At 36.8% G+C, this 16,177-nt stretch overlaps 1 protein-coding gene across 1 annotated transcript in view; it reads right to left on the bottom strand.

The window, feature by feature from the left end:
• Positions 1–771: 771 nt before the first annotated feature.
• tln1 (talin 1) overlaps positions 772–16,177 on the bottom strand; it is a 213,123-nt gene continuing 197,717 nt past the window's right edge. Inside the window, exons 51-56 of the mRNA XM_056466629.1 lie at positions 14,819–14,943; positions 13,566–13,691; positions 12,847–12,909; positions 10,942–11,124; positions 2,862–2,987; positions 772–1,864 (exon numbers count right to left, since the gene is read on the bottom strand). Of these exons, the coding sequence (XP_056322604.1) occupies positions 1,730–1,864; positions 2,862–2,987; positions 10,942–11,124; positions 12,847–12,909; positions 13,566–13,691; positions 14,819–14,943 (758 nt within the window). The 3' untranslated portion in view covers positions 772–1,729. The remainder of the gene's footprint in view (positions 1,865–2,861; positions 2,988–10,941; positions 11,125–12,846; positions 12,910–13,565; positions 13,692–14,818; positions 14,944–16,177) is intronic.

The raw sequence follows: 16,177 nt of genomic DNA on the forward strand, positions 1-16,177 counted from the left end.
GCTGTTGTTAATATCAGGAGGAAAATAAATATATATACACTTTTTTTTGGGAGTCAAACACTTTGGACAACGCTTGGACAAAATTTAAGACCACGTAAAAACATGATCAAGACTTATTAATACCTTGTAAGGGTCTTAATTTCCTCATAATTGATTGATCAACTTTTAATACTTTGCAAGACCCAGCAGACACCCTGTTTTACCTCTATATGCTCTCCTTTAGAAATATTATCATAAAAGATGGAACTACTTTTCTGGTGATCATTTCATGTGCAGTATTTTTTAATTTCTTTCGAGTTTGCTCGGAATGGATGTCCAATACATTTCTTAATTCTCATAAATCAGAAAAATAATGTGTAGCCAAAAGTATCTAAACAGAAGTGATGTCATCTCTGAAGTGATAGTGTGTCATGCTTAGTAATATTTTTTTTTCATACTTTTCTCATTTTATTCCACTTTTATAAATATTCTAAGGTTAGGATAAAAAAGAAAACATGTTACCAATGTGTTAAACAGCTACTTCATCAATCCATTCAGTTTTATAAAGGTGCTTAGGACTTTTAAAATGGTTTTCCTGGTAATATTTGGGTGCCATGTACTCTCAGTTTATTTATAGACTAAATATGAATTTCTTTAACCAGGAGAATAATAACTTTGCTTTTATATTTGAGAGTGCATGAAGTACTAAAGGATTTAATGTTCATTAATGACCTATTAATTATCTTGATGTCACCCGTCTGTAAAAAAAAAACACACAAATGCAATCAGAAGTCTTTGCAAAACAGTGAATTTATGAGTTTTTCGTTAAACACAAGTGCGTTTGCTTAGTTCAGGTGAGAAACTGTTAAATACACAAATATAAAGGCAGAATATACTGAATGCAAAAGGAAAGGCTGTAATGGCAAAGAATAATCTCTCTGCATTGAATCCATTAATAACAGTCTTTAGCATTTCTTTAATACAGTTCTTTATAGTTACTCTGATTAATCTTTGATAAACACAGACATTTGAATTAACTAAATCCTTTTTTCATCTAATATTGTCCATCGACATCTGGATGACAATTACATCAACAGTGAATTGCAACAAAATACATTATAAAAAGCAAACAAAATATGGAAATATGGCTTTTGTGTTTTATAAAAGATATACTTTTGATAGAAAGAACAACAAGTTATCACAAATGCAACCCTTGACGCTGTAAAAACATTAACAGGAGATACTATTTGTAACATTTCAAAGCTTTATTATTCTGTTCTTTAGAAAAATGATATGTTTTCTCTATGAATTGTTTCCACGCAAAGATAATCATTGCACCCCTGGTCCAAATCAGCCGCAAAATAATAATATTATATATATAAAAAAGAAAAATAGACTTGTAGAAGAGCTTACAAGTTAGTTTGAGAATTTTTCAAATGTTCTCTTGCTCAAGCTTAGTGGACATTACGAACACTGTTTGACCCCAGCGCCATGATCACTAGCTTTAACACACACTCCTCATCTAATCTATATAGCACTGGAAAAAATATGATAGAAGCAATTAAAAAGGACTTATAGATGTGGCGTATTATCCAAATACAACAATCCAATAAAGCTGGCATGGCAATGCTCATAAAAGGGACAGAAATCAACAAAAACACTTGTAAAATAGACATCCTGATACATGGTTCACTTTATACTCATTGCATATGATTGACTTTGAATGTGATGGATTAGTCTCTGAAGCGGCTCACTGCTCTTGTCCGTCCTCTCGCAGCTCTGAGGGCAGGAACTTGTACTGTTGCTGTCGGATCATCGCCAGTTTCTTTCTGGCTTCTTCCAGCTCTTTTTCCTTTCTGAGCATCTCCTCCTGAGCAGCGATGATCTGAGGTAACACACACAGTAATATCAATATCTACAGTACAACACCAAAACTCAGAATAAATATTCTGTATTAATCAGTATATCTAAAATACGTTGCTCCGGGTATGTTTTGTCGCACGTTTGAGATGACAAATCCACTAGAGGGCGCTATCTGAATTTGTGCAAATCTGAAAAATGTTGCTTAGGGTACATTTCGGTTTACATCTCAGATACACATCCTTCTTGTACATGTCCATGAGAAGGCAGAGCTTGTTATACAGATCCTCTAGTGCAGTATTTCTCAACCACGTTTCTGGAGGATCACCAACTCTGTACATTTTTCATGTCTCCTTAATCAAACTCACCTGATTCAGATCATCAGCTCATTAGCAGAGACTGAAAGGGCTGTAATGGGTGGGACAAAGGAGGCATCCAAAACATGCAGTACTCAATGACTAGTGGTCCTCCAGAAACATGGTTGAGAAATACTGGTCTAGCGAACCACTGGCCTACCCTAAACCCATCCAGTAGTGTTTTCAAAAGCAAACAAAACCACGTAATTTTACCTTGATTTTTAATAATAATAATATTAGTAATATTCGATAATGAATCCCTGTGAATATCATTAGTATGAAAAGGAACAAAAGTGGTTGGTGTCAAACAGCTCCGTAGCGTTCATTTTACATATATATTTTTGTAGTTTGACAAAAATGTAGGTTGAAGCTTGTATTTGCAATGAGCTACTTTAATTTGTGGATAAAATTATAAGTATTTTGTGGCTACAGGTGCAATTGCATTAATTTGTTGCTACAAGCACAATTACAATTCATTTATTAAGTACAAAGTAAAAACAATAATATAAAGGACACTTGACACGCATCAGTATGAAACTGACATTAAAATATAGCATTTTTGAGTTGTCAATTGTTGTGTTTGAAACGCTTATAAAATGGAGAAATCTGTGCGTTCACTTGCAACAACTGCTCTTGTAATTGTGTTAAGACTGCTGTTCTCTTTACCTGAGCAATACCGCCCACCATCTTGCTCTTAACCATCACAGCCTGATCATCTTGAGCCTCAAACGCAGCCTTCTGTGCCGCCTTTACCAGGTTATCAGACGCCCTCTTGACAGCATTACCAGCAGCCTAATGGGGGAAAAACAGACATGTCAGAGAATTTCTTACGTTGTACAAACAAAACCAAAAATAGCCATAGACATTTTCTTCTCGAGTAAAAATGAGGATAATGCTCATCAAAAGCACTGTAAAGTTACAATCAAATACCAATATATACAAATAATATGTCGTAAAATTGAATACAGCTCACTTTTAGGTAGAGTTTCCACACCTAGTACTTTTTAAGAGTTGACACTTAGCTAATGCTTGATAATATTTGCAGGATTGGCATGCTGTCTCAATAGAGAGTCCTGAGCTCGGGCTCAGGTGGGTCTCGAGAGCTCCTCTAGTACAGAAGTGAAAGAGGAGGAGATTGGGTGGATGGGGGGATTCTTCAAAACGAAGATGAGAGAGGTAAAGGAAACAAGCTATTTATGTACGCTTGAATTCGTCCGATTGGTCATTCATATGATTGTTGATGTGAGACCAGCTGTGCCCAATCATGGCAAGTGATCCTCTCGAAATTAGTTTATAAAACTTCACTTAGTGACGCCTCAGATGAGGTTCTATGTGAGCCAGACCATCACAGAATGTGATGTATACACGCTGCTGATTACCGATTGGTCGGAGAAAATTGGATTTGTTCAAGACACAAAACCAGCTATATTTAAACAGTCACTGCTGTATTGTTGTTCACGTATAATGTTTTATATCAATACACCTGCAATAACTGCATCGTGGTCAGTGGAAATGCTGGACGGGGTGACCCAGAATCAAAATGTCTTTCATAAAGTCACAGCAGTAGAGGTGGTGCAACTGCAGCGATAATCCCACCCACTTTAAGCTTTGCTAAACTATAGTGGAAATGCAAACTGCGCAGAGCCATACTGAACTGTTCCGCAAAGTGAAAAATTGGCTTTAGAAAACATTGCCTTGGAGGAATCTACCAAATGAATACAATTGTTGTGATAAGGGTACAATATTGCTGAATATCCACAGTGTGGAATATGGAGCTATTTTGAACTTTGACCACAGTAAGCGCTTGTAAGCAAGTCGACGCAGCAACAAACTGCACTTGTCAAACAGCACAAGCCATTGAAATGAATGGGTTTCATAATGCAGAACTTTCCTTGTCTGGTGTGAAAGCCGCTTCTCAGAGTGTACAGTGACTACAGCTGGAGTGAAACCAGCACACTGAAGACAGCTGGGCGGTGCGGCACAGGATAGTCTTTTTTCAGCTAGAATTTTTACTCATTTATCTTTCAAATAAAAACCGAAAATGCCATTTTTGATAGATAATTTTAGATTATCAATCGCAGATAGATTATCTATCTATCGCAGTGATACAGTAGGTAGTGCTGTCGCCTCACAGCAAGAAGGTCGCTGGTTCGAGCCTCGGCTGGGTCAGTTGGCGTTTCTGTGTGGCGTTTGCCTGTTCTCCCTGCGTTCACGTGGGTTTCCTCTGGGTGCTGCGGTTTCACCCATAGTCCAAAGACATGTTGTACAGGTAAATTGGATAGGCTAAAAATTGAGTGTAAATGAGTTGTGTATGATTGTTTCCCAGAGATAGGCTGCAGCTGGAAGGGCATCCGCTGCGTAAAACATATGCTGGATAAGTTGGCGGTTCATTCTGCTGTGGCGACCCCAGATTAATAAAAAGACTAAGCCTAAAAGGAAATGAATGAATTTTAGATTATAAGCAACTATGAGCCAAGCCAATCTGGCTAAAACAATACACAATCCTTCCATCCTATCTTAGAATGATTCTTATGAAACACTTATTATTGTGAATGTTTCTCAACAACAATCATATTATCAGAAGATGAATCATAATATTTTCATCAGAATCATGTGAAGTAGTTTTGAACAAGAAATTGAAGACTATACTCCCGCAGCAGACAGATCCGCTGTTTGTAGGGAAGACTCTTGCTGTGTCTGGACTCTAGGAATGGCTTTATAAGGAAAAGCAGCCGTGGACAGAGTAGCCGGAACCAAACACATCTCTGGAGCTCCTTGGCAAACGTTCCAGGAATGTTTTTTCCTTTTATACCTTTTGAGGCATTGTACATGGCCGATTTAGGGTTGAGTGTGTTCGGCTGTATGGAGTGTGATTTATCTCAGTGAGAGGAAGGACCGGCCTGTACTTTATACACAAACCAGCAAAGCAAATAGATTCCGCACCGCTGCTACAGGAGAATTTTACATCACTGCACAGCTCTATTAGCAGCACATATTCAACACTGTGGCAGTAACAGTTTACAAGGCCTCAGAACAATTCCAATACATAAATGCATCGCTAGACATCCTCTGGTTTTTATTGTGTGTGTGTGTTTGTGAGGAGATTTTTCTCATGAGATATCAGCAGAAGTGGATGTTGCGGTAGGAGGGGAGTATATAACAGGCAAAAAAACTGACCAACTTTACAACAGAAACCTCCAGTGACATTTTAAGCTCAAACCAGTTGACAACATTTTGCTACGGTTTCTGGGTTGAATGGAGTCTGAGTGTTTGAGATACAATTTCTCTTGTTTAGTGGGTGTGTTAAAGATGCCAACCCAATCAGCACCAATGTAAATATAATAATATGAAAGAAGATATTAATTAAAGATAGAGCTCGCACAATGTGTCCAAGTAAAGTTGCTTCTCTTTTATTCTCTACAGCAGTGGTTCCCCAACTTTTTCTGTGCGCACCGTTTTCTAATATTTGACACCTGGCAAATGTGATTAAACTCCACATTTTTAACTACAATATCTAAATACACATATTTTCTGTATACGTGATTAAAATAAAAATAATAAAATATTGTGAATTTAATGGACGTAATCTTTACAGTGTCATTAAGTACAAACAAAAGTGAATCTGGCATGTTTTCTTCACTAGAGCTTCTTGGTGGATGCTGCAGCGTACGCAAGAAACCAATGGTGCATTTTTTAGATGAAAGCTACTGCTCCTTTGTGCCTCCTTTTTTCTTGTAAGTGGCTATGTCTTGTTTTATAAGTGCCGGACCATTTATGAGGGCTTAAGACTGCTATTAGCTAAAACCTCATCACAGACTACACACTGCGGATTTGGATTTTCTGCATCTCCTATCCATGTAAACCCGAAACCAATGTAACTGTCGCTATATTAGTGTTTCTTACTTGACATTTTCTCACTCTCTAGTGTAGGCCTAATTATTCTAGGTGTCCATATATTCAAGGCCACTGCACGTCTCTATAGAAGAGGCCGATGTAAATGGTTCATCCCAACTGTCACTTGACTTCTTTAAAGTGCCAGTTTTTAACCAGGTGTCCATTTTGATGAATCTAGTAAGCAAAAAAAATATGAATGTACTATCACTTAGCGCCTAATGTGAAAGTGAGGGGCTATTGTGACGCAGACGTGAAACCGCGAGTATGCAGAGGTTGTAAATTACAATTTGTAATGTAATTTTTTTTTCTTTCTCTCAGTGAATTTCTTTCTTTCTCTCAAAAATATGACGTGTGAAGTTTACCAAAGATAAATGCTGAAAAATGATAAAAGATAACATTTTCCGCTATTACAAACATTCTCTCACGTACCCCTGGTGGTCAGACTGCGCACCCCAGTTTGGGAAGCGCTGCTCTACAGCATGTAGATGTGCGCCAAATTCAATTCTGCAGCCAGAGTGGAATCTTTTTTTAATTCAAGTTTCTCAATAAATAGCTTAATTAATGTTTTTATATATGACGGAAATACTTTGTTTCATCACATATAAGTCAGATTGCTTAGTGTTAAATAACCATCACAGTGTCTGACCACGAAGTGTAAAATCTAAGAACAAAACATTTAGTGGTCAAATTCACGCACTCGTTTTCATTCAATCCTTTAATTTAAGAGGACTAATATAGGGGACAGCAAGAGTTCGAAGCACAACCGTTTCAGTCCAAAAGCGTTTTGCAATGTTTTGTCTGGGGGTGGCACGGTGGCTCAGTGGTTAGCACTGTTGCCTCAACAGTACCAGCTGGGCCAGTTGGCGTTTCTGTGTGGAGTTTGCATGTTCACGTGGGTTTCCTCCACAGTCCAAAGACATGCTCTATAGGTGAATTAAACCAAATTGGCCGTAGTGTGAATGAGTGTGTATGGTTGTTTCCCAGTACTGGGCTGCAGCTGGAAGGGCATCCGCTGCATAAAACAAGCACTGACTTGTCCGAATAAAATCAGGGAAACTTTTAAATTTGATTGACTGGAATATATAGTGGTTGGAGTCCACTTTTTTGTGGGGTTGAAATCCACACTTTGCTGATGAAGCGTTTGAAAACTACAACACTACTGTGTTTGGCTTTAATCTACATTCTCCTAAACACTCACTCAAAGACTTACTTTTCTGGTGTTAATAAGGACACGACAACAGCAGTCTATTCAAAAACGTCCACTTTGAAATATACACGTATGCAATATGCATGTTTTCAGACCCCAAAATAATGTTTTCATGTAAACATAGTTGTGATTGTCAACATAGATCACTTAGTTGTGATCTATCATTTTAAATGTGTATTGATTAACTACAAATTCATTATTGCTCACAGCATCTGTCTATGCCAGGGGTCACCAATCTTGGTCCTGGAGGGCCGGTGTCCCTGCAGGGTTTACCTCCAACTTGCCTCAACACATCTGCCTGGATATTTCAAGTATACCTAGTAAGACCTTGATTAGCATGTTCAGGCATGTTTAATTAGGGTTGTAACTAAAATCTGCAGGACACCGAACCCCCAGGAACAAGTTTGGTGACCCCTGGTCTACGCTGACACGTATGCACATGCATTGGAATGAATGAAAAAAAAGAAGGCCCATATGCTAATGTGCTGGATTCTTAAAACAGCACACTTTCCAGCGAGCCCGTCGAACGCCCCATCAGCACTGCACTTATCACATGTCTTCATCAGTGCACATTACACATCAGACAGCTGCACTGTGGAAGACAAGATGATGAAACTGGGTCTATTCCTGCTCCAGCACTACATTCATCTCCCTGATAAAACACAGTCTAACTAAACATGCAGAGACCATACAGGAATCCATTTAATGGATGACATTAGACACTGTAGACAAACAAGCCACTGCAATCCATGACCAAAAAATATAGGTGCTTTGTTTTTTGGCTTTCAAGTATAAATTCAGTATAACGTCTGTCATGTCTAAGATATAATGGTGATCTTAGAAGTGTTTTAAATTTAAATCTCAACCTTCACCCTGTGCTGGATGACAGCTGTCCCACTGGTGCGGGAGGGGTGCGCTGGGTTTCACTGTCACTGGATATTTAAAGGACACAAAGCAACTGGGACTCCTCATTGTTTATTTGTGTCTGACCATTGCATTGGCTGATAATGAGAAGAAGAGTTGGGTTTTTACCCCATATCAGGATCACATACACTACCTGACAAAAGTTTTGTGGTCGATCCCAGTTGTAAGAGCAACAACAATTACCTTGACTTCTAATTGATCATTAGGAAAAGTGGCAGAAGGTAGATTTTTCCCATGAATCTTCTGTTAAACTGCATCCTAATCATCAAAAATACTGCAGAAGACCAATTGGAACCAGCATGGACCCAAGATTCTCACAAAAAATCTGTCAAGTTTGAAGGAAAATTCATGTTTTAGGCTTACATTCACTACGGGGGTGTGTGAGATATCTGCAGAGTGGATGGAAACATCAAGACATTTGTGCTGCCCTTTACATTACAGGAGAGGGCAAATTCTTCAGCAGGATAGCGCTCCTTCTCATACTTCTCATACAAAAGCAAAGAGGTCAAGGTGCTCCAGTATTGGCCAGCCCAGTCACCAGACATGAACATTACTGAGCATGTTTGGAGTAAGATGGAGCCTGAAAGAAAGAAGCCTGATGAACTCTAGGATTCCTGCAAGAACGCTTTCTTTGCCATTCCAGATGACTTTATTAAGTTATTGAGTCATTGCAGAGATGTGTGGATACAGTCCTCAAAGCTTATGGGAGTCATACACATTATTAATTCTTTTTCCACTGCACCATGACTTTATATTCTATAGTGTACATTATTTGTTAAGTGACAAGAATTTTGTCCAAGCAAAGTCAGACCTTACTGGCCTAATTAAATAATTAAAAATCAAGACATGATCATATTTTATTTTGGTAAAATAAGCATAATCTAGAGGCCTTTGTCTTTCATATAAGCCACTTCTGATACCAAATGATCAACTAGAAGTCAAGTTATTATTTGTTGCTCTTACAACTGGGATTGACGACAAGACTTTTGTCAAGTAGTGTTTTTGACCCCGGACTACAAAACCAGTCTTATGCGGTATGTCTTTGCCAAATGCCAAAAATACTGTGAGTCAAATTTCTTTTATGACAAAAATCATTAGAATATTTGATAAAGATCAAGTTCCATGAAGATATTTAGTTAAGCTCATACATATATTTTCAGTAGATGTAATATAATGCCCTATAATACTAGTAGAGTGTAATAACTTTAAAGGGCACCTAATTTACTTCTTTTTCAAGATGTAAGATAAGTCTTTTGTGTCTCCAGAATGTGAGACAGCGCGTGTTTAACTTTGCATTGTTTTTCCATGTCAAATGTGACAGAATAGCCGTTAATATCCACTGCTGTATGGATATCTGTTGTGTTAATGTACAAACTAAACCTGATTTAACGCCCACAAACCGGGATTAAAGTGTCTTCTGTTATAATTGTACTGACACTTTGCGGCTGTGGTGATGAAGTAAAGACGCTGTAATTCATTACAAACCTGCACTGTTTTAAAAACGTTTTAAACTTGTAAAGCTCAATCTTGGTCACATTTGATTGTGATTGATGATCACAGCGAGTTTAACAGATCTTTTATTCCCAGTTGTTTTGTGCTTGTCGTGTTTTGTGGATATGATTGTACAGGTTAATACAGAGACATGTTACTACTTAGGTGTCAATGAATTCAGTGGGCGGGGAAACCGCACTTCTATGTCACGTTGCGGTCGGCCTCAAAATGGGAGGGATTTGGATCCTATTTGAACGTCAGAAAATTACTTAAAGAAATTTAAAGAAATAACAGACATTAAGTGTTTTAATGTAATAACATTACACTAAAAATGTAAAAATATATATAATATTAAAGTGAAATTAGGATATCTAATGAAATAAAAACTACAAATAGATATGAAAACATTAATACTCAACACAATATTAAAACTGAGAATCAAATCCATGACTTCAGCATTGCTAACACTATGAAAACAGAAAAAGGCCTTTTCACATTTCTGATGTTCAAAATGACTTGAATCATTTTTTTAAAATAAATATGTTTCAATTAATGTTGTCATGCTTGCTTTTTTGTAATGTATGGGAAGTGAGTTAATAGCAAAGGTTAAATGTTTTAAAGAGAAATTGTAGCTTCAGGGTTCACACACATTTTTATTACTCATTCCATGACTTTTCCATGATTTTTCCAGGACTTTCAAGTAAATTTTCATGACCTAATGTTTCATGCAATGTCTACATGCGTGGCAAAAGAAAAACAATGCATGTTCTAATTTATTACAGCATATCGTAAAACACACAACAATCTATTTAGTTTCAATTTCTATCTATGTAAATTGATTTAGATGATGCTTACACAGCACTAATAATGTGAGAGTATGTGATTGGCCAGAGACAGAATAGAAGTCAAGACAACTAACCTATATTCAAGTATACAGATATCTGTTTTCCATGACTTTTACAAAACTTTTTGGGTTATTCTGTTTTTCCAAAGTTTTCGAGGCCTGGAAAATGCCATGTCCAAATTCCATGACTTTTCTAGGTTTTTCATAACTGTATGAACCCTGTAGTTTGCATTAAATAATATTGACCTTTACCATCCATTTAATTTTCACATTGCATAAGTTGATGAAGTTTTTTTTTTGAAAAAGGAAGCTTAATTTTTAGAAATCCAATACAAAGCTCATTCATGCATCGAACTGTAGTGAAGGCATCAAACACAGACACTGACCTGCAGTCTCTTCATGGTCTGAGAGTCCTGGTCAGCCTTGACCTTACAGGCCACTAGCAGCTGTGCGGTGGATGCTGCCACCTGTTTGGCTGAAGAAATGAGTTTCTCCTCGCTGGCGTGACCCTGAACCGCAGAGTTAGCTGCTTCGCACAGGTTGTTAGTAGCCGCGGCTACCATACGAGCCTAGAGTCAATGATGTAAAGGACAAAATGTGTTAAATATCCTCCAAATCAAAAACTACATTGCACCTCCAATCTAACTCTATCAGGAAAAAAAGGTATAGTTCAGCCAAATATGATCCTCCTGCTCATCCTTACATTATTCCAAATACGTATGATTTCTTTTGCATAAAAACAAATCTATCTAAATATATCATAAATAAAATGATATTGATTTGGACTCCTCTGACTTTGTTCAATGAAAATTTGGTCACACTTTATTTTGATGGTTTGTTTGTGCCAACCAATTCTTATTAGATTAGATAAGTAGACTTTTAGGTTGGGTTAGGGTTAGTATAAATTGACATGTACTTACAAAGTTTCTTATAGTCAGTTAAATGTCTGTTGAAGGAGCATATCAGCAGATATTAAGCAGACTAATACTCAAATGGACCATCAAAATAAAGTATTACTGAAAATTTAACTGTACCATGAAGCTAGTTTAGCTGGCTAGCCAAATAAGTTGTAGCTTAGCTTGTCAGTGGGTTGGTGTATCATAAGTAACTTATTGGCAAACCTGCACAGGTTTCATTTCTGGTGAGTAATCCAAACTCATATGAAACCAATCAGATTAAAGCAAAGTAAAAAAAAAAAATGCCTCAAAACAGTAAAAGTATTTTGAAGACAACATTTCTCTGTTTTTAGCAATAAAAGTAAAGGCAATTTTGAACAAATTAACCTTTAAATAGCATTAAAAATTAGCAGTATTTTAGCGAACATTACTATGCAATATTATTAGGCCTCAATATATAATCAAAGTCAAAGACGAGATGCATCAATTTGGTATGTAAAACTGTGGGTAAATAATGTTCCATCGTCATTCACCATAAAAGACACATTTTTTTTTAAATAAATTAAACATACTTGTCTTTAGCTGTACTTATTAAAATAGATAAGAGAATGATGATTATGCCAACTTGAATTATTTTTTTCAAATGATGAAAAATGGGGCAAAACTTGGTTGTTTAAAGCAGGGGTTCCCAAACTTTTTAGCTCGCGACCCCCAAAAAAAAAATTCCAGTGACTCGCGACCCCCAATATCCTCTGAGGTGGTTATAAATACAGAAACCTTGCATGCAATGGCGCACACACACCAACAGGGCCAAGTCTATTCTTCGTTTGATTTTATTTAATGTCAGTGCTGTAAATTTGCCAGTAAGTTTAACCGGGTATTATAAAATCAATCCGCTGCATCTGACGCTATTGCTAATATAATTATTTAATATACAATTATTATTTAATATAATGTAATTACCTCAGGGGTCGCAATTCAATAGAACTAGTAACTATAATCTACTATAGTAACTATATAATATATAGTAATTATAAACGACTTTTTTTCAGTAGGTTATGGATAAAATTTGGTAATTCTTATGGTTTGATAAAAATAAATAGATTTTTGGAAATCACCAGGCGAAAAGTTTGACTAAACTAATATTTTGGGGCTGCACTGAGATCCTTAAATAGTCTTATTCATCCACTGATAATTTTTTCACTTTAAATGATATAGTCAGGTGTTTGCTTTCAGTTGTCTCCTTTTGAGACATGTAATCTGACTGGCATCTGAGAGGCTTTTCACATTCATGTACACATTCTAAAACCCAATCCTGTAATCCAGAGTTTGTTGAGCTAGCTTGATGGCACAAACCCCAGCACTCCCTGAACGAAGGTTTCGAAATAGACTTACAGCTGAAATGAGACCCTGAGACCACTGTCCATCATCCACCGCATTTGCTGGAATTGCCCCAACCTGACAAAGAGAGAGAAACACATCGTCTTTTTACTTAAGCTATGCTAATTAACCTCAAAGCACGAACTGTTGAAGTCAAAATGAATAGTCCTCCTGTGAATTCTTTTTCAAAAATTTCCCAAATGATGTTTAACAGAGCAAGGAATTTTTCACAGTATTTCCTATATTTTTTTTCTTCTGGAGCAAGTCTTATTTGTTTATTGTGGCTAGATTAAATGCAGTTTACAGCAGTTTTTTTGTAAAACCATTTTAGATCAATATTATTAACCAAGATCAATATTATTAGCCTTCTTAAGCAATATTTTTTTTTAAGTCTGCAGAACAAACCATCGCTATACAACAACTTGCATAATTACCCTAACCTGCCTAGTTAACCTAATTAACCTAGTTAAGCCTTTAAATGTCACTTTAAGTTGAATACTAGTGGTAAAATATTATGTACTGTCATCATGGCCAAGATAGAAGAAATCAGTTATTAGAAATTAGTTGTTAAAACTATTATGTTTAGAAATGTGTTGAAAAAAAATCTCATTTCCATTAAACAGAACAGGAAAAATGATTCAGGAGGGCTTATAATTTGGACTTTAACAGTAATTACAAGAGTTTTCAGTTGAAATCGACCAGCATGGTCCTACAGCAGTGCGAAATGTTCATACCTTCCCTTGAGCCACCAGCTCTCTCTGAGCGGCAGATGCAGCTTTGACCAGAGCACTGGTGGCTGCAGCGATGGATTTGGCCGCTTCTAGAATCTGTTCCTCAAAGTTCAGACTCTCATCAGCTTCCTGTAAAAGACGACCATGAAAATATTCATTTCCATATCTGAAATCAAACTATTAAGGGTGTAACGGTACACACATTCAAAGAGTAGTTCACTGCCACCATTCACTTACAAAGTAGGCAAAACAAATACAATGGATCTCAATGATAAGGCGCTCAACTACTCCTTTCATACTGAACATTTTAGATAGAGTTATTTGGTTTGGTTTGCATATGAACTGAAAAATGACAGTGTTTAACCACTACACATACTGATCGTTCACTTTGTGTAGCATTACACTGCTAATTATTAGGTTTTGACATGCATATGAACACATCACAATGGTCATTATCATTCCAGGACTTATGATTATGATGATGTTTAAAGGGACTGTTCACCCAAAAATGAAAATGTCCTCACTATTTACTCGCACTTAATGGGTTTTCAACTTTTATGAATTTCTTTCTTCTGTTGAACACAGAAGAAGATATTCTGAAGAATGAAACCATTGACATCCATAGTAGGACTATAAAAATACTTTTGAAGTTAATGGCTGCTTTTGACTCAAACAGGTTTGGATCACAGTCCAAAAATCACACTGTCAAATTATCATGTTGGGAAAATATAATAGAAAATGTTAACAAACAAGAAAAAAAAGAGAAACATAAAAAATATACAATTTTGTTGAAGCTTCTTTTTCTTTTATTTTGCAATAAATTAATTGAATGTTAATGAATTAGCTTTCTATTCCTAAAGGTGTTAGGTGACTAAATTCATAGGTATGTACTAGTAGGAATATAAAAATACTATGAAAGGAAATGGTTACTTTTATTTCCAAAAGTCTTCAGTAGATCTTTTCTTGTGTTCAGCGAAATAAAGCAACTCAAACAGGCATAAATGATAGAATTGTCACTTTTGGAATGACTATCCCTTTAATTCATGCTTAGTGACTGTAGTCGTGGCTGATTGAAGTTACCTTAAATCCAAATCCATACTGGGAAGCGCAAACAGGAACAGTTGTACAATGGTCAGATAATGCATTTGGTTAAGAATATAAGAACACAGAGTGGGATTTCCCGAGCTATATATAGAAATGTCAAGCTGTAGGCAGTGTCAGTTTAGCCTGAAGGATGTGTCTGAACGTTTCCTCACCTTGGGTTTGGCTCGTGGTTTGAGCTGCTCTAGTTTCTTAGCGGCAGCTTCAATGGCAGCTGCGGCTCCCAGCAGCTCGTTTTCTGCAATGACGGTGGGGTCTTCGGGATCCACCCACTCCGTACCTAAAGACAGGATCACAGCCGATCAAACTCCTCTGTAGGATTATGCTGTGTGTCTGTTATACTACACTACTGAGATCTACTGCTGCATCAAAACCCCATAGTGGTATGATGACAATACAGTGGTATAAACAGCAATACCTGATGCTGGACTGTTTATTTCATTAAGGGGGATTCATATCGCTCTGGTTTGGTTTGATTGAATTTAACATATGTTTGTTTCCCCCTTTGGTGCAGGTGTGAATACAGCAATTTCTGTCCAATGAACAGCTGACTTTACACATGTGGTTTTGTTTACAATCACTGGTTAACTGCAAAAAGGGCAGCTTGAAAGCCAATCAAAAAATAAATCGATATTATGTTTGGTGTTGACCAAAGTAAGTGAGGTTTAATAAACCTTAACTCTTTCTTCGCCATTGATTGGATATGCTCGTCAATTTCTGCAGTGTTTGGATTAATTAGTAGTGATGGGAAGTTCGGATCATTTTACTGACTCAGACTTTTGAGTCTCGTTCATCGAAATGAACAAATCTTTTTGTCAATTTGGCAAAATAACAAAAAAATTTTATGAGATGCTTCCAAACACCTCTACAACTATCCCAAACATTGATCACACTACAAACAAGTCATAACTAGAATGCTACTATACTAAGAAAGAGAAAATAATTCTTTCATTATTTACCTGGTGTTTTGTCTATGATTAGCTCTGTTCATCTCTTCTGGCATGTCAAATTTGAGTTGTTTGTTCATCTGACACTGACAGTTCCATATAAGCTTAACAAATACATCCAGTCTGAGCCGGAAACACCCATGATTAGTTCACCTTTTGAGTCATTCATTCATCAAGTGACAGCATGTAGAGAGAGATCACTTAAAACCTGAGGACTTGACAGACTCGACACCTGCACATGTGCAAATGAACGAATCACGGCCTGAGAGGACTCATCGTTCACATAAAAGATTTGTTCAAAATGAATGAATCATTCAAGAACTGCCCATCACTATGAATTAGCTGTTATACACCCTGAAGTTCTCTAGTTTGAATACACATTCTATTGTAACACATATTTGCATGCATGGTTGTCTTGATCTTCTATATAAAATATTCTGAAACTTACGTGTGCTTGGTAGACTTGGGAAAAAGTGTAGTGTCTGTCTGTGGACTGCAAGACAGGGGTGTAACGTGAGGGGGCGTAACTTGTAGTACATTAGAGGAGTAACATCATAAGTTATGGAG

Source organism: Danio aesculapii, chromosome 10 (assembly GCF_903798145.1).
Source record: "Danio aesculapii chromosome 10, fDanAes4.1, whole genome shotgun sequence".
Classification (NCBI taxonomy): Eukaryota; Metazoa; Chordata; class Actinopteri; order Cypriniformes; family Danionidae; genus Danio; species Danio aesculapii.